Source organism: Notechis scutatus, chromosome 4, assembly GCF_049901735.1.
Source record: "Notechis scutatus isolate UNSWTSFEM ecotype Mainland chromosome 4, rNotScu1.2, whole genome shotgun sequence".
Taxonomy (NCBI): Eukaryota; Metazoa; Chordata; class Lepidosauria; order Squamata; family Elapidae; genus Notechis; species Notechis scutatus.
The window spans coordinates 72916292-72936548 of NC_142012.1; the positions used below are offsets into that span (position 1 = coordinate 72916292).

The 20257-nt window shown below is 37.7% G+C and overlaps 1 protein-coding gene across 8 annotated transcripts in view; it reads left to right on the plus strand.

The window, feature by feature from the left end:
- SEC24C (SEC24 homolog C, COPII component) overlaps nt 1-20257 on the plus strand; it is a 53432-nt gene that overhangs the window by 22271 nt on the left and 10904 nt on the right. For 4 of the 8 annotated variants that reach the window (XM_026674251.2, XM_087963744.1, XM_026674250.2 and 1 more), the window contains 13 exons: nt 924-1391; nt 4176-4306; nt 5426-5494; nt 7218-7329; nt 8915-9042; nt 9275-9413; nt 10330-10445; nt 11877-12001; nt 12275-12466; nt 15275-15368; nt 15845-15961; nt 17098-17268; nt 17741-17837. In XM_026674251.2, coding sequence (XP_026530036.2) covers nt 924-1391; nt 4176-4306; nt 5426-5494; nt 7218-7329; nt 8915-9042; nt 9275-9413; nt 10330-10445; nt 11877-12001; nt 12275-12466; nt 15275-15368; nt 15845-15961; nt 17098-17268; nt 17741-17837 — 1959 coding nt within the window. The remainder of the gene's footprint in view (nt 1-923; nt 1392-4175; nt 4307-5425; nt 5495-7217; nt 7330-8914; nt 9043-9274; nt 9414-10329; nt 10446-11876; nt 12002-12274; nt 12467-15274; nt 15369-15844; nt 15962-17097; nt 17269-17740; nt 17838-20257) is intronic. The other 4 variants (XM_087963743.1, XM_087963746.1, XM_026674252.2 and 1 more) reach the window with 1 other exon arrangement.

Below are 20257 nucleotides of genomic sequence, written 5' to 3' on the forward strand. Positions count from 1 at the left end.
AGGAAAAAAATATTGTTTGCATGGTCCAAAATGAGACTTTGTGATACTTCCATGGATTATGAGTAATGAGTTATGACATATTATGATATATGTTCAGAGTATCATGTTGAGAAAGATGGATTTGATTCATAGTATTGAAATTTGTGGCTGTACTTGTGGATTTGTCCTTATGTGATCTTTGGCTTGCCTGCTCCTGATATAAAATAGTACAATGCAGGTCATCCATTTCTTTATATATTACTTGAGTTTGAAAGATATATATATATATATCTATATTCTCTCTCCGTCTCCGTCTCTGTCTCTCCCTCTCTCCCCCCCCTCTCTCTCTCTCTCTCTGCGTGTGTGTATTGCTTTATTTTTTCATACAAATCACTTAAAGTTTGAAGGTTGACCAGCTTATTTAGAGAATATAAAATAATGAAACTAGAGGCCTGTTATTTTATTGCATACAGTATAGAAACCCCCCCTTTATTATATATGACTGAAATGAATTCTTAATTGATCTGTTTTCTTTTTGTGCAACACTTGCACAAGTGTTGTGCAATTCCTGCAGCATTTTATTTCCTGGAAAATATTATTTATTGCCTATTTGAATTGATCTGGACTTTAATGGATCGGCATTATTGCCAGTCTTGATTTTTAGTCCAAGTTTAGGAGCTGTTTCCTAGTTCAAACATGTCTTTTATATTAAAGCTTGGGTAATTGAGGTAATCAGTATGGTTTTATATATACTGTATTTTCTTTGTTATCAAAGGAAAGTACATCTACATGTGTAATGAAAGGTAGCTCTAGCAGAGGAAGTCAGTCAAGTTATTTGTTAAGGAACATCTCAAAATTCAGTCATCAATATACAATATGTTAACCAAGACTACCAAGAATATGGAAATAGTTATTACATTTTGTTTGATGCATCTCCTCCTCAGGTCCTCCAACATCGGTTACATCTGCCTCAGGAAGTTTTACTGCATCTGGATCTGGACAATACATGTCATATTCAGGCCAAGGACCACCACCTCCCAATATATCTCATGGATTGCCTCCTCCTACCACCTTGTCTCAGGGTCTTCCCGTAGCTCATCCACCTATATCAGGTCCATCAGCCCTGCCTACTTCCGCTCAACCTCCCCTATTTGCTCCCCCGCCTTCATCTGCTGGGGTTGGAGTATCCAGTTATCCTGCTGCTACGGGGGTTTTAAGGCCTCCCACAATGCAGGGTGCATTGTTGCCTGGACAACCAGTTACTGGGCTGCTCACTTCCCAACCAAATCATGTGACCTCACCACCACTTCAGCCACTTATGACAGGACCACTTCCTGGGCCACCAGTAACAGGACTGCAGGGACCACCTCCTGTCCATCCTTCACAGCCAGGATATGCACTGCAGCAAAATGGTATGTTGTAAAAAAAAAAAAAATCCCTTCATTGGTCCCTAGCTTCCATCTGAGGAAAGGTCATTGGGCTGTATTCCAAGACTAATGAGACAGGCTTATTATATTCATGTGGGTGAGCTTCTCCCTACACTTTTTCTCCTGCAGCATTTGATTCCGAGGTTCCTCTTAACCCTCTGGATTGGATTTGGACTGAGGGATGGGGTGGTTTTGGGTAGAATCTTAGTATGTGATTTGAGATGTATAATAGATATTAGTATCTATTTTTCTCTCTAAGCTGCTGAATAATAATTTCATATCATAAAATATCCATTTCTTCATTATATAAATCTAAGGAAAATAATTCCCAGTGTAGTATTTCTACATATAGCCCTTTTCTCTGTAGATTTTTCAGTAGCATATTTCATATAACCTTGTTCCTGCAGATTTTGAAAACTAAAAAAAAAAAAAAAACGCTGGCATTTTGGTTACCTAATATTTTTCCTACATTAAGATATGATACATTTCCATATATGAATTCATTTGCTTCCAAGCATAATGAATAATGACTTAGTGGTCATTTCCATAGCTGCCAGTTGCTGCTTTTGCAATATAACCATTGAGAACTGTACTTTTATAAAATTGTTCAAATCTATTAAAATTAATCCCAGATGTGAAACTTCTAAAACAGGAACATGACACCTTTCAATAAAAAGCACAGTGGAATGAACCCAAGAAAAGGGGGTCTTGTTTGTTATCTCATTAAAATTAACAGGTTAAACCTAATGCTATTTGCTTGCTGAAACCTGTGAAGCTCTGATAATAGTGATAAACATGGAAACGTTCAGAAAATCCAGATGGAAGCGAGCATTCCAAAACGGCACTTTTTCTGTATTTTCTGCTGCTTTATTCTTTAGAATACTGTATATCACAGAAGTGAATACACCCCCTCACATTTTGTAAATATTTAAGTATATCTTTTCATGTGATAACACTGAAGAAATGACACTTGGGTACAATGTAAAATAGTGATTATACAGCTTGTATAACAGTGTAAATGTGCTGTCCCCTCAAAATAACGCAACACACAGCCATTAATGTCTAAACCGCTGGCAACAAAAGTGAGTACACCCCTAAGTGATAACGTCCAAATGGGGCCCAAGTAGCCGTTTTCCCTCCCTGGTGTCATGTGACTGGTTAGTGTTACAAGGTCTCAGTGTGAAGGGGGAGGAGGTGTGTTAAATTTGATATCGCTCTCACACTCTCATACTGGTCACTGGAAGTTCAATGAACTCTCTGAGGATCTGAAAAAATGAATTGTTGCTCTACATAAAGATGGCCTAAGCTATGAAAAGATTGCCAAACCCTGAAACTGAACTGCAGCATGGTGGCCAAGACCATACAGCGGTTTAACAGGACAGGTTCCACTCAGAACAGGCCTCGCCATGGTCGACCAAAGAAGTTGAGTGCCCATGCTCAGTGTCATATCCAGAGGTTGGCTTTGGGAAATAGACGTATGAGTGCTGCCAGCATTGTTGCAGAGGTTGAAAGCGGGGGGGCAGGGGGCGGGGTCAGCCTGTCAGTGCTCAGACTATACTACATCAAATTGGCCTGCAGGACTGTTGGCCCAGAAGGAAGCCTCTTCTAAAGATGATGCACAAGAACGCCCGCAAATGGTTTGCTGCAGACAAGCAGACTTAGGACATGGATTTCTGGAACCGTGTCCTCTGTGATCCGATGAGATCAAGATAAACTTATTTGGTTCAGATGGTGTCAAGCATGTGTGGCGGCAACCAGATGAGGCGTACAAACACAAGTGTATCTTGCCTACAGTTAAGCATGGTGGTGGGAATGTCATGGTCTGGGGCTGCATGAGTGCTGCGGCACTGGGGAGCTACAGTTCATTGAGGGAACCATGAATGCCAACGTGTACTGTGACATACTGAAGCAGAGCATGATCCCCTCCCTTCGGAGACTGGGCCACAGGGCAGTATTCCAACTTGATAATGACCCAAACACACCTCCAAAACGAACACTGCATTGCTAAAGAAGCTGAAGGTAAAGGTGATGGACTGGCCAAGCATGTCTCCAGACCCTATTGAGCAATAGGGACCCTCCAGACCCTATTGAGCATCGGTGGGGCATCATGAAATGGAAGGTGGAGGTGCGCAAGGCCTCTAACATCCACCAGCTCCGTGAAATCGTCATGGAGGAGCAGTGGCAACCTGTGAAGTTCTGGTGAATTCTATGCCCAAGAGGGTTAAGGCAGTGCTGGAAAATAATGGTGGCCACACAAAATATTGACACTTTGGGCCCAATTTGGACATTATCACTTAGGGGTGTACTCACTTTTGTTTAGACATTAATGGCTGGGTATTGTGTTATTTTGAGGGGACAGCACATTTACACTCACTATTTTACATTGTAGCCAAGTGTCATTTCTTCAGTGTTGTCACATGAAAAGATATACTTAAATATTTACAAAATGTGAGGGGGTGTACTCACTTCTGTGATATACTGTATGTGGGAGATTCTGTATACCACTTTTCTGACCCAGTCTGCCAATTTTATAAAGCTTTTCTGTGGAAATATTGTCCAGTTTAAATTTCTTAAATTTCAGAGTTGATCCTAAAAAGCGTCATTCAGTTAGCGTTTAATTTAGGATTGTAAGTAAAATTGTTCAAATTGAAGCTTTGAGTGGTATAATTAGAGTCTGATTTTAATAAAAGCAATTGAGAGATTAATATTCTGGACCCTTTAAATTCTCTTATGCATTCAAATAAAGGTATATCTGCATCTTTTTTTTAGGTTCTTTTGGGCAAAATAGAGGAACTCAACCAGCATATGGTGCAGCTTTCCCTGGACCGGCAAATTATGGAAGTCAGCCTGCAGCACCACCTCCACCCAAACGACTTGACCCGGATTCCATTCCTAGCCCAGTAAGTGAGGCGGATCACTTTTAGAATTTAACATCCTATAGAAAGTGATACGGAAGGAAAAACAAAGTTCTTGGTTCCTCTGCATTTGCTGAATTCATAGTCATTTTCTACAACCAAAGGGCATTTTTGCACATTGCTTTTTCTGTCCTCTTAGCATCCTAACTTCTGCCAGACTTGTGCTTCTAGAAAAATAGAATATTGATGAGATTATCATAAATTTGCCTAAAGCATTTCCTGCAATCATGCCAGAGCTGAAAAAGAATGACAGGAACTAGTATGAACTAGGCTATCATGTTTAGTCCACGTTTGTCCACATGAATAATCTTGAAAGTTTAGACTGATTCTTTGAATATATGAAAAGCATATTTGAAATAGGGGCCAGTAATTGTACTAGGCGTGTGATTGGCTGTTTCACAGTTACTAAAGTGAGGCATACTGACATTCATCTGCTTTTTAAAGGGGACCCTGGCTAGCATAACAGCATGTTGTGAATCCTATAGTGCTGTGGACTGGATTCTAAGAATCTGACCAGATTCAAAGATTCAATCTGTGACCAGATTCAAAGGACCCAGATCTCTCATATTACTACAGACCTCTCCAGTGCAATGGATGTTATGGTGGCATTCTGGGTTTTGTTAATATGCAGAGGTAGCTGCAATGGCTCTCCCCAGAGTACCTGAAAATGCCTTTTCCATGACAATGACAATTTAACTGGTGAAAAGAAGTACAGCCTTCTATATTTTAAAGCTGAGGTTTACCAACAAGAAAGTGATTAGCAGCTCTGCTTTCTTTCCTGCTTTTCCTTTAAGGACATTTTTAGAGAACTTGAGCATACCTCAATCTGTAATTCTCCTGAAAACACTAAGTAAGCATGAGAATTGCCAACTCCATCAAGAGAGGATTCCCTCTCATGTGCTTTCATGGGGAGATAAAATGTGAAAACCTAACCAAGTATTATCCCCCCCCCCCCTTTTTTTGCATGAAGACTGTCTTGATGAATATATTTAACAGTGGTAGAAATAAAGATAGACAGGAGTAACACTGCTTGGTACTTTTTATTTTACTACTCTCTCTCTCTTCCCTTTTTTGTGGCAATTTTTCTTTTAAACAAACAAAAAGCAACTCAATGAGCTGCCACCTCAGCAGAAACCCAGGCACAGAATAGATCCTGATGCAATTCCTAGCCCAGTAAGTGCGTTGTCTCTCTGTCTGCTCTTGTCTGCATGTCGGTGGCTTCCTGTGTATATCTGCAAAATAATCCCCCTTGTTAACCACCCTTGGTGTTAGTCCATCACCTTTCCTCTTCCTCTCTTTCTGCTCACATTCAATAAACAGAATAAAACATCACAAGTGTTGAAATCATCTGTACATCAAAAATCAAGGGGCAATAGAAGCTTGGCATTTAAAACCACAAAAGATAATCAGGTTATATATTTTCTTTCCAACTCTAGCCTTGTGTAAGCAAATAACCTCTGGATAACTCATTATATATTTTGCATATACTTAGGATGAATATTTAAGAATAAATTGGACATATAATGTATTGAATACCTGCTGTAGGTATTAACAGCTACTTTTTTAATTAATTCATTTTAATTACATAGTTCATATTATTGTTTTCGTGAAGACAAAGAATGTCATTTGCCTATTGCTCCTATATTGTTTTGTCTTAGGAATGGGCTGAATTTGGTCACAACACATAAAATAGATTGGTGATGTTACCAACTTCGCTTAGTTTTTTTACAGCTGGACCAAAAATAGTCGTCTTGGTGTGGTCACTTTAATTTTCTGTGCAATCTCTTTTTAAGTGTGTTTCAGATCAAGATCAGTCATTTTCATCATAAGAGATATTGTTTAAAATAATCCAATTCTATAGGGAAAGGAGGTTGAAGCATTCCAGTTAGAAAGATGAATTGGGTGATAAGTTAAAAGGTTACATTTAAATTGTTTTGGATAACATTATAAGGAATAAATTTATAATCCAAGTATTAGAAAGTAATTAATTAGTATGTTGCATCACAAGTTTAACTTACTTTGCTCTTAGTTGAATGATTAGGAGTAGAATCAGTATCAGGTAGTACCAACTAATTGTTATTACTCTTCTTAACCTAGAAGAAAATTTTGGAATAGCTTTAGTGGAGCAGAATTCCATGGTCAAGGAATAGTATTGGTGAAGTAGGATACTGATAGCCAAAAAAGGCATTGTTGTGAAAAATCTGGCCTAAGATTTTTCAGAAACAGTTTTCAGAAGTATACAACAAAAACGTGGATTATTTTTCAGGAATTTAATTGCTGCATCCAAAATATATAGAATGTAACTGGGCATGTAGCAAGGAAGGAAGTAGATGGAAGAAAACTAGAGTACAAAATAATTTTGAACTTGTCTTTTCTCTGACAAATAATTTCTCTAGATGATTATCTTAAGTTTCAAGGATCACTTTTTGCAATCTGGTTTAGGGTACCATAGCTCAATGAGAGCTGGTTTTTTCCCACATTTTTTACATTAATGCCTTTGTGTTGATTATTATCCAATTTGAAATTCCTAAAGCAGGTTATTTAAATACATAGAGGGAGTGAGAGGGAGAGAGAAAGCACCTGATAAACAAAAATGCTATTGTAATGATCCAGCATAAAATTCTCAGCTATAACTTGACTCTCTAGATGCAAAAAGAATATAAAGTGTAAACAATGACTTTATAAACTTTGTAGACAACATGTATTCAAGTGGACATTGCAAAGTATATAATTTATATACTTTACACCACTAATTTTGGACTGTTGATTTCAAACCTAGCAAAACAAATAGAAGTGTAAAATGGGTATCCTCCTTTATGGATTAAAAATGTAGTAAGCTATATTATCACCTTTGCTAAAACCTTTTTTAGTGCTAACTTGTTGCTTCCCTTTTTAGATTCAGGTTATTGAAGATGACAGAAATAACCGTGGGTCAGAGCCATTCATCACAGGAGGACGTGGGCAAGTCCCACCTCTTGTCACTACAAATTTCTTGGTGAAAGATCAAGGTAAAAAAGCATCCATGAAGGCAAGGGTAACTAACTTGCCATCAAAAAAGAGACCTGCAAGTGTTCAGCAATGGATTAAGTTAGTTGTGTTATATCAGGGGTCTCAAACTCACAGCCCGTGGGCCGGATGAGTCATACGCTGGCCACGCCCGTGCTCGGTTTAGCTAAAGGGGGAGGAATCACAATACCCCTCTGTTACTGTAGGTTTTGGACTGTAAGATGCACCTAGGTTTAGAGGAGGAAAACAAGAAAAAAAGTTTTTTGCTTCTACGTGTCCCCTTTTTCCCCTCCCAGGCTGAAAACAGGACACACAGAGGGTTTGGGAGGCCAAATTTGGGCCCATATTCTCACATCTATAAGACACACAGACATTTCCACCCACTTTTTTGGGGGGGAGGGAATGTATTTTATAGTCAAAAAAATACAGTATATAGTGAAGAACTGCAGTTTTTCTGTTCAGAATTTCATTATGCGTTCATATTGTGCTCTTCAGCCATGAAGTTTGCCATGCTGTATTTTCACTAAATTTCTGAATACCAATACATAGAATAATATACATAGCTACAAAGGAATAAGCAGGTCAGATCTTAAGCCTTAAATTAATGATAAACATTAAAACACTAAGGGTTAAGTCAGTTCTATTCAAGGTTTGAAAGCTATGAGTTCTATTGTGGAGCCTCTGTGGCGCAGGGGTTAGAGTGCAGTCCTACAAGCTACTTCTGCTGCAGCCAGTTGCCTACAATTTAGCAGCTCAAATCCCACCACGCTTAAGGTTGACTCAGCCTTCCATCCTTCCGAGGTGGTTAAATTGAGGACCCAAATTGTTGGGGGACAGTAAGTACTATTGCTATTGTGCAAGAAGATGATAGACAGACAGACAGACAGACAGACAAGCATACATTCATACCTACACAATGTACAAATACACATTCATATTCTTGAAAACTGCTTTATAATGTGAAAATTTGGACTGCCTGTTTATTTATATGATTTGTATCCCACCGTCCCTCAGGAGCTCAAAGTAGTGACTTTTTTATTTAAAATAAAATTTAATTTTAGAAACATAAATGCTAGGCTGGGCTCCTCCTGCTTGGCATAGTGAAGCTGGGGTATACTGAGAGCTTGGCCCGTTGCAGCCGTGGGCAAGCAGACAGTGGGACAGAGAGGGCGGGACCAGTGGCGTTCCCACTTCTGTCGGCCCCCACGTCCTTCATGTCCCAAAAAAAACAAAAAACCCCTCCCTGAAAATAAGTCAGAGTGCTTATTTTTAAGCCCAAAAGAAAATAAGACCAGGTCTTATTTTCGGTATCAGCCGTTACAAATAAAGGCAAATATACATGTCCCAGGATAATGTTGCAGGGTCCAACTTTCACTTGAAGGAGATCGTGTTTGTGTTATTTATATTACTTAGTTGCTTTTTATAATTGTTTGGTATACTGTTTTGTATGTGATTGTTCCACTTCAGAAATAGCAAGACAGTGGAATGAATGAGTGTGTCTGTCTGTGTCTGTGTCTGTGTGTATAGAGACAGTTAATAAATCTATTGAAGAATACGTAGGTAACGTTTTGATTTCTTCTTTTGAAGGTAATGCAAGTCCTCGATACATAAGATGTACTTCTTATAATGTTCCCTGCACTTCAGATATGGCTAAACAATCTCAAGTTCCTCTTGCTGCAGTCATAAAACCGTTGGCTGTACTTCCCGCCGAAGAGGTAAGATTGATAGCCTGAATCACCAGATAAAATAGCATCATTATTACAAGATAATGGAGCCCCAGCAAAAGAAACCCTCCCTTGAGTTTTTTGTTTACCCAGTGAGTTCCTCCATCCTAAGAATTAACTTTGATGCTTCACTCTACAGAAAGGAGAAATTCATGTATTGTGTCACGTATTGGAGAAGAAAGGGGAAATGTAAATATCAATATCCAGTGTTTTTACTTTCCAGACCCCTCCTTATTTGGTGGACCATGGGGAACCAGGTCCCATTCGGTGCAACAGGTGCAAGGCGTACATGTGCCCTTATATGCAGTTCATTGAGGGAGGAAGACGATTCCAGTGCTGCTTTTGTAGCTGCGTTACTGAGGGTAAGAATTTCCTGTTAAAAGAGGATGAGGACAGTTTGCTGCCAAACAGGAATTTCAGCTGGGGAATCATCATCGGAAAATCCAAGAACAAAATTTATATTTAAATGATGAAAACTACACATCATCCTTTGTTCCTAAATTTTGGGCAGTTGCTTACAATTAATGACTTATTGAGAAATCTGCCTTTATTTAAATGAAACATACAATATGCAGAAAATCTTATTTTTAAAAATGCATATTCAGGTTTCTCTCAAAAAAAATGAGAAAGTAGGGCATAGCTGATCACACTAAGCCTTTCCACTATTCTCTTAACACTTGTGAAAAAATTGTAATGCAAGAACAATAAATGCAAAATAAAAGGCAGTATGTTTGCATTTTTTGTTGGAAGGTAATACCACCTGGAAATTAAATTAAATTTTAATGGCATAGGAAGATTACTATTGATTGCTGATTGGCTGCAGGGTCTATTAACATGTCTTAAAATGTAGGTAGCTAACTCACTCAGGAATATAAAATTTGATCTATAGCCATAACTATGAAAATAAAACATCCAAAATCCATAGGTGGGTGATATCTTTATAAGGACCAACAAGTAGCTCAAAGAATGTTCCAGGTTCTCTGGAATGATGTCACAAAAAGGACAGGTGGGGAAGGTGCAGATACAGAAGTAAAGCCAAGTCAGATGGTCCAGCTATTCAAAGGCAGTCTCAAGGGAGAGAAGGCAGATTCGGCACATTGAAAAATGGCACCGTTGTCAACTTACATGAAGCATTTATAAAGAGCAAAAGCTGTTGTTCCCCTTGCTCTGAACTCTGAAGAGCCAACTTCACAGTTGAAACTCACAGATTCCTAGCCTGACAGGGAGAAGAAATAAAATATGCAGAAAAAAAAATACTCCCTTCTTTTTCCCCCCCAGTGCCATCTCATTACTTCCAGCATTTGGATCACACGGGCAGGCGAGTGGACTACTATGACAGACCTGAATTATCACTGGGCTCCTATGAATACCTAGCTACTGTTGACTACTGCAAGGTATCTCTACTTATACATTTATTTTATTTACAGTGAGGGACCAGTAGGCTAAATGACAAATTTTGGGGAAAAGTCAACATTCAGTGCTTTTCAGTTGGTGTCAGACCACAAACAAGTAGGCAGGAATTATATAGATTTCTGTAAGGGATTAGTGTTGTCAGCATTAGGGCCAAGGAACAAAATCTTGGGAAATGACAAAATATTCAGCCCTGGATTAAGTTAAGTTCACTGGTTAAGGTGGACTCTGAACAATATAAATATCTTCTTGTTGGATTTTTTGTAGGCAGATTAAAATCCCCCTCGGCTTATACTCGAGTCAGATTCCCCTCTGAAAAAAATGGTGTGGAGTCGCGGCCTCCGCGGCAGCGACTCCCAACAGCCCCAGCCGGAAGGAAAGGCAAATGCGCTTTGCCTTTCCCTTCCAGCGCGGCGGGACTGGGGCCGCGCCGGCGGTAGCGACTCCTGACTCAGGGGCCTCCGAGGGAGGAAGAGAGTGACTCCTGCCTCCCGCTGTCATCATCATCTTCTTTTGGGTTAGTGAATCAATTAAACCTTTCATGATAGTGAGATCGCTTTCCCAAATAATTATTTTTTCTTTTGAACTTTACCAGTATCCCCCCCTGGTATATAAATTTATAAATTTTTTTGGAAATAAAATATTGTTATATGGGGTATATTTATAATAAAAAAAAAAAGATAAAAAATTAATTTTTTTATAAATTTTATTTAAAATAAATAATAAAAAACCATAAATTATCCCTTTTTTTTTTAATATATTTCCCCACCCCCCCAGCCTTGCCACCACTTCTCACTATTGGCTTTCCAGTGCTGCACTCAAGTTAAACGGGCAGAGAGACCATCCACCCCTAACATTCATTATGATATAAGTAACTGTCTTTAAGGGTTAAGGGGCCACAGATCCATTCAGAGATGCTAATTTTAATCAAATTATTGTAAACTTTAGTTGAAACTAGTCCAGGTTACAGACACAAGAGAACCAGTTACAACATGCCAAGAAATTTGAATTAGCCCTTATTTTTTGGGGCGTGTGTGTGTGTGTTTCTATAACATTAGATCTTCAGAATCGAGAGGCCAGCACTTTAAATAAAAATTAAGGGCTGCCAGGATAAAATGCAGCGTTTCTCCACTTTGGTAATTTTTAGATGGGTGGACTTCAACTTCCAGAATTCTCCTGGCAAGCATATGGGGGGATTCTGAGAGTTAGTTCGCAATATGTTAAAGTTGATAAAGTTGATAAAACGCTGATATAATGCTAATAGCCAGTACTGGGAAACTGAAAGAATTGCATTTGTAGTTTCTTTTAGTCTAGGCAGAAATACCATTAAAGTTTGTTTCTTTCAAGACACAGATGATGGGAAAATGACTCAGTAGTGTGCAATGAATAATAGTGCTTGTGTTCCTTTCTTGCAGAATAACAAGCATCCCAACCCTCCTGCCTTTATTTTCATGATTGATGTGTCATACAATGCAGTACGGAGTGGTTTGGTCAGATTGATATGTGAAGAACTGAAGACTCTCCTGGATTACCTCCCCAGGTACCTGCTGACATAAGATTGGTCCTAGTGAACCAATTTTTTTATAATAAATTTTGATTATAATCAACCTATTTCAGCGCTACTTATGGAATTACCTCTGTAAAACAGTTCAGTCTTTCAATTAAGTATCCTATAAAATGAGAGGACTTCCCAGTTGCATTCTCAAACTTGGAATTTGGTCAGTAGATATTAGGGTACAATCATCTGTTGATGCTGCTGTCTTTCTGCTTTTCAGTTTGATTTTATGCTATATTTAACACCTTTTTTTAACAGAGAAAGAACTACAGAAGAATCAGCCATCCGGGTGGGTTTTGTCACCTACAACAAAGTTCTACACTTCTATAATGTCAAAAGCTCCCTGGCACAGCCACAAATGATGGTTGTTTCAGATATAGCTGATATGTTTGTACCTTTGCTTGATGGCTTTCTTGTGAAAGTAAATGAGTCTCGCACAGTTTTTACCAGGTAAGTAAAACTCAACCTATACTATGAGCATTAACAAATTGATGCAGGTAATTCCCAATTTATGACCACAATTGGGACCGTAATTTCTAAATCAGTTGCTAAATGAATCACACACTTTTTTACAATCTTTTAGCGATGATTGTTAAGCAAATCACTGCATTTGTTAAGTGACCATGCAGTAAATTCAGCTTCCCTGATTGACTTCGCTTATCAGAGGCTGGCTGGGAAGATTGCAGAGGGTGATCGTGTGATCCCCAGGACAGTGCAACTGTTATAAATACATGCCTGTTGCAAGCGTCCAAATTTTGATCGTATGACCACAGGAAAACTGCAACAGTTGCAAATGCGAGGACCAGTCATAAGTCACTTTTTCTAGTGTCATTGTAACTTTGAACAGTCGCTAAGCAATGGTTGTTAAGTTGAGGACTACCTGTACCTTCTGTTATGCGTATCCTCTCGTTCTTAGTGACCTGAAAGTGACAGGCTTTTAATGAGCTGTAGGCCATCTCAGGCAAGGTAGGCAATCTTTAGAATGAGCATAGCCATCACAAAAAGTCTTTCAAGAGGGAGTGGTCAGTCACAAAATAAGGTTAAGTAAATTCTTAATAACTGAAATTAAGCATAGGTTTTAACAAATAATAAAATTGGAGAATAAACCTTTACTATTTTTATATCAAATCATTATTTAAGCAAATTACATTCCTTTCCCATAGTCCACGCTCTCTCTCCTAAAATAAACATGAAATTGCATTGTTTTAATTTGAATAGAAAGATGTTTTGCATGACTAGGTAGTTGTCGACATATGACTGTGATTGAGCCCAGAATTACGATATAAGCCTAGGCATCGCATGACCAGACTCATTTTTTTTACATTTTTTTCAGTGATTATTAAGTGAATACCATGGTCATTAAATGAATCCGTTTTCCCCAATAAGCATTTTTTTTGCCAGAAACCAGAGGTAAACACTGGAAACCAGCAAAAAAAAAAATCACAGATCCCACTCATGTGGTCATGGGGCACGGCAAACAGCCATAAAGGTGAGCCATTTGCCAGCACCCAAAATGTGATCACATGACCATGGGGCGCAGCCATTGTAAGTTTAGAAACAGGTCATAAATAGTTCTGGAGAGGTCCATCATAAGAACGGAAGGGCTATCTGGAACACATATAATTGGAAATGCTGAAAATATTAAAAATTGCTTTGTTGTTTTTAACTGGTGAGATTGATTATTTTACTATAGATAATGTGAATTAATTTATTGTCCTTCAAACCACATTGCATGCAATGTACAACATTGTTCCTGAACAAAAATCTGGCTTGAAGAAGCATTCAAATATGTTTGCTGAGTCAATTCTCCCAATCAATCAATCAATCTTGCACAGTGCACAGATCTGCACTAAAAATTAAACATTAAAATAAAATAAAACTGGACAGAACTGAACAGATCAGAGCATAGTAATATATTACCATTGATGATGAAATCATCAGTGGGTGATCAAGGTTTGCCTAATTTTACAGACAGTGTAACGAAACTTTGCTATGTTCAGAGAAAATGAATCATACTGATCTGACAATATTAGCTGTACATTAAAAAGATCAGAATTTCCAAGATCTTTAATCATATAAGTGATATAATATGAGTTTGTGACTCCCTATAGAGAGGGCAGAGTTGACTCTCTCAGTTCTTCCACCCACAAGGATTGGGCATTTTTCCAGAATGTGCTGTCATCTTCTCCCCAGGATTAAGAATCACACTCATTTTGAATGTGTGGGTTTTATTTTTATTACGTTTTTGCTAGAAGTATGACCATTTTGTTGTTGTTCTCCTTTGCTCCACTGGTGCCTTCTGATTAGTTAAGTCAGTTGCTTTCAACTGAATTAACAGGAAGGGATATAAGCATTTCGCATAAAGTGGGCCGTTTCACTGATTATTAGAACTGGCTATTAGAACTATAGAAAAAGTGGCTACTCTTGAACTTGGACAGGATTGAGAGAAATAAACATGAATTTATTCTTAAAATTAAAGGCATCTCTAGTGTTATCCCATCAAGCAAAAGTAAAGAATCTCTGAATTGGAAGAGGAGGAAGTTTTAGTTTAAGAGAGCAATTGTGAGAAAGTGCTGCTGCTTTTGATCAGTTTCCTGCTTATACAGTCTGAGTTGTTTAATTATTTCCATGCTTGCTTCTTACCCTGCTTTATAGTAGGATTTAAATACTTAATTTTTGATAGACCAAAAGTGCAAATTTAAATACTGAAGCAATGGCCTTCTACACTTTTGGTTTAGATCAAAAATTAGGCAGACACAAAAATATATAATAAACTTGACTTATACTCCAGAAATAGGGCAGCATGGTGGCTGACAGTTAAGATGCTGGGCTTGTTAACTGAAAAGCCGGCAGCCTAGGTTCGAGACCCAAGCTTCACATGACATGGTGAGCTCCCGTCCTTACTTCAGTTTCTGCCAAATGCAAGTAGATAAATAGGTACCACTTTGGTAGGAAGGTTACAACACTGTGATGTCATGCTTGCCACATGACCATGGAAATGTCTTTGGATAGCCCTGGTTCAATAGCCTTGAAATGGAGATGAGCACTATCTCCTATAGTCAACAAAAACTAGCGGAATAAAATCCACAAGGACTCTTATCTCTTACTCCCAAAATAGGTGGGTTTTTTTTTCCCCTCCAGACATTCTAATTGGCTTGAAATCTCTAAAGCATCTGTGCTCATTGATAAGAAATAACTTGAGCGCTGATGCTTTAGAGATTTGCCTAACCTTTGACTTTGATTTTCATCATTTTGTAGCCTGCTGGATCAGATCCCAGAAATGTTTGCTGATACAAGAGAAACAGAAACAGTGTTTGCTCCAGTGATTCAGGCTGGCATGGAAGCTCTAAAGGTTAGTTTTTATTCTCCTCAGCACCTTAAATTGACTTGATTTTTCTCAGTCCCTTCCTTTTTTTGAGTATTTTACAAACCTCTCAAGATAGCAGCAGTCTATATCAAGTGCTGAATCCAGTTTATTTATTATGTGGTAACTGAACCATATAGAAGGTAGTATTTATCAAGCAGTAAAATCTATAATGTGAATGCAGAGGATCTTGAGCAATATGGATAGGTTAAGCCCTTCAAATAAGTTGATATCTGGATTTTATTTTTTTATTTTTTTGCAGCATGTTGGGAATAAGATCAGTATATAAGTGCTGGTTGTAAAAGATGGGTCACTTGAAAAGATGAGGAGCTACATTGGTTTTTTATTGAAAAGTATTTTACATTTTAATATAAATGGTGGCGAAAAGAAGGTGTCTACAAGACTCTTAAGGACCAAAGAGTCTCAAATGGTCATTTCAAGGACTCTTTCATGTTTGTTTCCAGGCTGCAGACTGTGCTGGCAAGCTTTTCATATTTCACACATCGCTGCCTATAGCAGAGGCTCCAGGAAAGCTGAAGAACAGAGATGACAAGAAACTGATGAATACTGATAAAGAAAAGGTGAAGGATCATAGTCCAGCAGAAGTAGGCCAGGCAGGAAGTCTGATTATGATTTCTTATGTCTCCTTAATTGCTTTGTGCCCTTTGCCCCTCCCCCAACATACACGCACACACATACACACACATAGACACTGGACAATTTTCTTGTGTATCCCATCACACTTGGCCAATAAAGAATTCTGTTCTGTTCTGTTCTATTCAGAAATTGCTCATCACGGAAGGAATCTGGGTGGGTTAAAAACAAATGAAAAACATAAAATCGGAATATAAAAATATTAAAATGCAGGCAAGGATAGGTAAAATTGGATATTAGATAAATAAAAAGAGGGGGAGGGTCTTCTGGTTGCTAACTAGCCCCATAGCTGTGTGCTTCTCTGTGAGCCCCAAATGAGATGGCAGAGCCAGGTCTTGAAATACTTTTGATGGAGCAGATGGAGAGCCTTTCTTACCTAAGGGTTGAGGGGAGGGAGAGGGTTCCAAAGGGAGCCAGCAGAGAAGGCTCTCTTCCTGGAAATCTTCACGGATTAAAGAATTCTGGAACAGAGAACTATTAGAAAAAAATTAAATTGCTTTGCAAGGTTTTCTTAAGAAATTTCTAAAAATGATTTGTGAGATTGTTGATGCAAGTTGTTATTTGCAGATTCTGACATATTTAAATCTAATTCAACCAACAACTATGGTAATATTGAAATGTGAGGGTCTATTTATTTATTTTGTATACCACCTTTATTATTTTTACACCTTCCTCCTCTTATTTTCCCTACAACAACCCTGTGAGGGGATTGAGTTGAGAGAGAGTGATTGCTGGCCCAAGGTCACCCAATCAGCTTTCATGCCTAAAGCGAGACTAATAACCTTCCACTTTCTAGCCTGATGCCTTAACCACTAGACCAAATTGACTTTCATAGGCAGGAAATAATAATTGATTTTACTTTTACTTTTGCTCATGTGTTTACAATAAAGGAGATACAAATTGACTTTCATAGGCAGGAAATAATAATTGATTTTACTTTTACTTTTGCTCATGTGTTTACAATAAAGGAGATACAGAGATAATTCTAAGATGGGATTTTCCAAATTCTTCAATATTTATCCTGTTTTCTGCTCTCTCTGTTTACAATTTTTCTATGCTTTAGATTCTGTTTCAGCCTCAAACGAATTTCTACAACAACTTAGCCAAGGATTGTGTGGCCCAAGGCTGCTGTGTGGACCTTTTCCTTTTCCCAAATCAGTATTTGGATGTAGCTACCTTGGGGGTTGTTCCATATCAGACTGGTGGCTCCATTTATAAATACACATATTTTCAGGTATGGTTTGTCTTGGTTTTAACATCTGTTCATTTATATTACTTTATAGTTGCAATTGTGGTCTCAAAGGAGAGAGGGCAAGTAATAAAACTATTTCAGGAGCCAGCTAGAACCAATAGTAGCTCAGGTTAGTTCAATAGGAGATCAATATACACTTGGCTTTAAAGTTTAAAAAGTAAAAAGCTGAAATTGATTATTTTTTACAGCATAATTTTGAATTGTTCAGGTGGATTTCTATGGTTTAGGTACCTTGTAGTTAAAAAATAAAAGTTCTGGACTTGTAGACTATGGTGTATATTGCAGATGATGATTTTTTAAAGCAACAATGTGTTCTCTGAGTTTCTAAATATTTTAGAGTGATCCTACATAAACTGGAGGTACAAGGCAATGGTCTTAGTTGGAATGCTATTCAGCCTCTGTTAGAAAACACCTGTCTGTCAGTCATGTGAATCATGTTGATTGTGTATTTTAGGTGGAAACAGATCAGGAACGCTTCCTGAATGATTTACGTAGAGATGTTCAAAAAGAAATTGGGTTTGATGCTGTGATGAGAGTACGTACTAGCACAGGTGAGCACATATTTTTTTTTTTAAACAAGTTTTATTAATTTTCAAAACACACAAATCATCATTATCCATTACATGTTTAAACCTTTTTCCATTGTAAATTTAACAAGTCAGATAAACTATAATTCTGTTTTAAACCATTTCCATATAAACATACAAAAACCTCTTATCCTATTTCTCTTTATTTCTCTTTACTCTTATTCAATTTTATTATTATTATTTCATCTATTTCTTTCTGACTTAGTTACCATTATTCTCATTCTATATTTCTGCAAGGTTTTATTAATTCTCCCAAAAAAAAAAAAAACATATACACACAACACACAAAACATAAAAAAAATCTTTTTGGAAAGTAACTTGGACCCAGGTATCTCTCTCTTCATGGACTTCAATTATATTCATGCTCATCTTACATATCATTACTTATTTTATTTACCATTCTAAGTCTTCTATATTAACTTCTCCACATATTTCACTCTTCTTAATTCTATCTTAATTAATCATCTTAATTTGAGTCATTATATTTGTATCTTTTGTCCATTCTTTATTGTCCCTTTGTCTCGTTCCTTATAAAAAAAAAAAGAAGTTTCTCCTGAAATCACTAATCAGAGTATGATGCCTATCTCCCCACTAAATTAATCAAATTAACCTTTAAAATAACGCCCAATACCCAATCCAATTTTGCTTGGTACATTACATCCAGAATAATTAAATACATAGTTAAACAATAGATCTAAATATTAAAAACAAGTACTATAATAGAAATTTTATAATAACATCAATACCATAATCTTATTAAACTCTAATTAAAACTCAATATTCTAAACCTCCCCTCATATTATTAAATTTTAAAACCAATCATTCTTAAACATTTCAACATTTTAATCTCTTATCAACTCTTAAACCATTTAAGTTTTCTATTTCTAATACAATACTACAATATCATCTTATGTACCTTGCAAAATCTCTTTGAAGAAATTATACTTTATCCTTTATCCCTAAAAAGATTCCTTTTTTCCCATTTAATTTCAAAACTTTGTAGCTTTTCTCCACCTTTTCCCTTTCTTTCTTCTCCCAACAAACCTTTCTACCCCCCTTCTTCTAGCCTCTGCCTTACTGGCTTCCCTTCTCTGTCGTATTCCTTTTCCCTTTTGTTTACTATCATTATATTGATTTTGCACCTTATTTTTCCCTTTCTTAAGTGTTTTTTTAAATCTTAAGTCCTTTATTTCTCTTCCTTTCCCTCTTCCTTCTTTCTTGGTCGAGTTTTGAAATTTATTAAAAATGGCTTCCTCTCCTTCTTCTTCTGCTGTCTTCATCTGTTGTAATGTTTGTTGATAGTTAATAAGCGCCATTTCTAAAAAAAGGAAGGCTTCTTTCAAACCAGCTTTACCATTTTTTTTTTTGCTTGTTCATAATCTTTTCTCAGTTCCTCAATAGAAAGAGCCATTATAAATCTTTTCTTTTCTTTTCCCCTTCTTTCTTCTTACAACAACCAGAATATTCCAAAGAAAAAATAAAACAGTCCCAAAGTTATCAATCAGTCCAAACCAAGGCAGAGTTCTCACTTTCTCCTCCTGGGGTAGTATCAATCAGAGAAAAAGAAAGTCCAAATCTGTTTCTTAAAATCTTAATGCAATATATTTTAATCTTCAAATCCTTAAGGCATCTCCTCCAACAAAGTCTTAGCATACAAATATTTTTTTTTTAGTCCTCTCTTCCCACTCATCGCTTAAAGCCAGTTTTCACCTAAAAAAAATAGGTTTCTTAATATTCACTTATTTATTCCGTAGGAAAAGAGGGTAAGCTTTCCTTTCAGCACCATCAAACTGCCGCTTTTTCCCTCTTCTAGAAGGTATCATTCAGAAAGTCATACTTTTCAGGAATTTTGTTAAATATGTCTTAGAGTCCTAGGAACCAAGAAAAGCTTTCTCCTTTCAAAAACTTTCTCCACTTCCTCCTGCGCATTCTTACCCGGCTGCCAGCTTCTTTGTGGCGGCCATTACGGACCGCCGCTGCACCGTCTTGGGAAAAGGGGTTCTGCCGGCCGGGAGGGGTCTGCAACACCCCAAACCCCTCTCCGGATCCCCTACCTTCAGCTGCCCCTGCAGGACAGCCTAGCTCCGTATCCGTCCGGATCGGAGCCCCAAAAGCGGCTAGCGCAGCAGGGATCGCGCAGCTTCGCGAATCCCTGCCGCTCGCGAAGCCGACAAACCGGAAGTCAGGTGAGCACATATTGATATATCAATAACCTACAAGAAACACCAATTATGAATACTAATACTACCCTTATTGTAAGGTCACAGTAACAGAATTTTGCAAGTACCTCTCATCTCCCTTACTTTGCTCTTCTGAAAAATAGGGAGGGTCCCTTCTGAGATGCTTTCTCAAACCCCCTCACACCTTCAGTCTCAGATTTCATT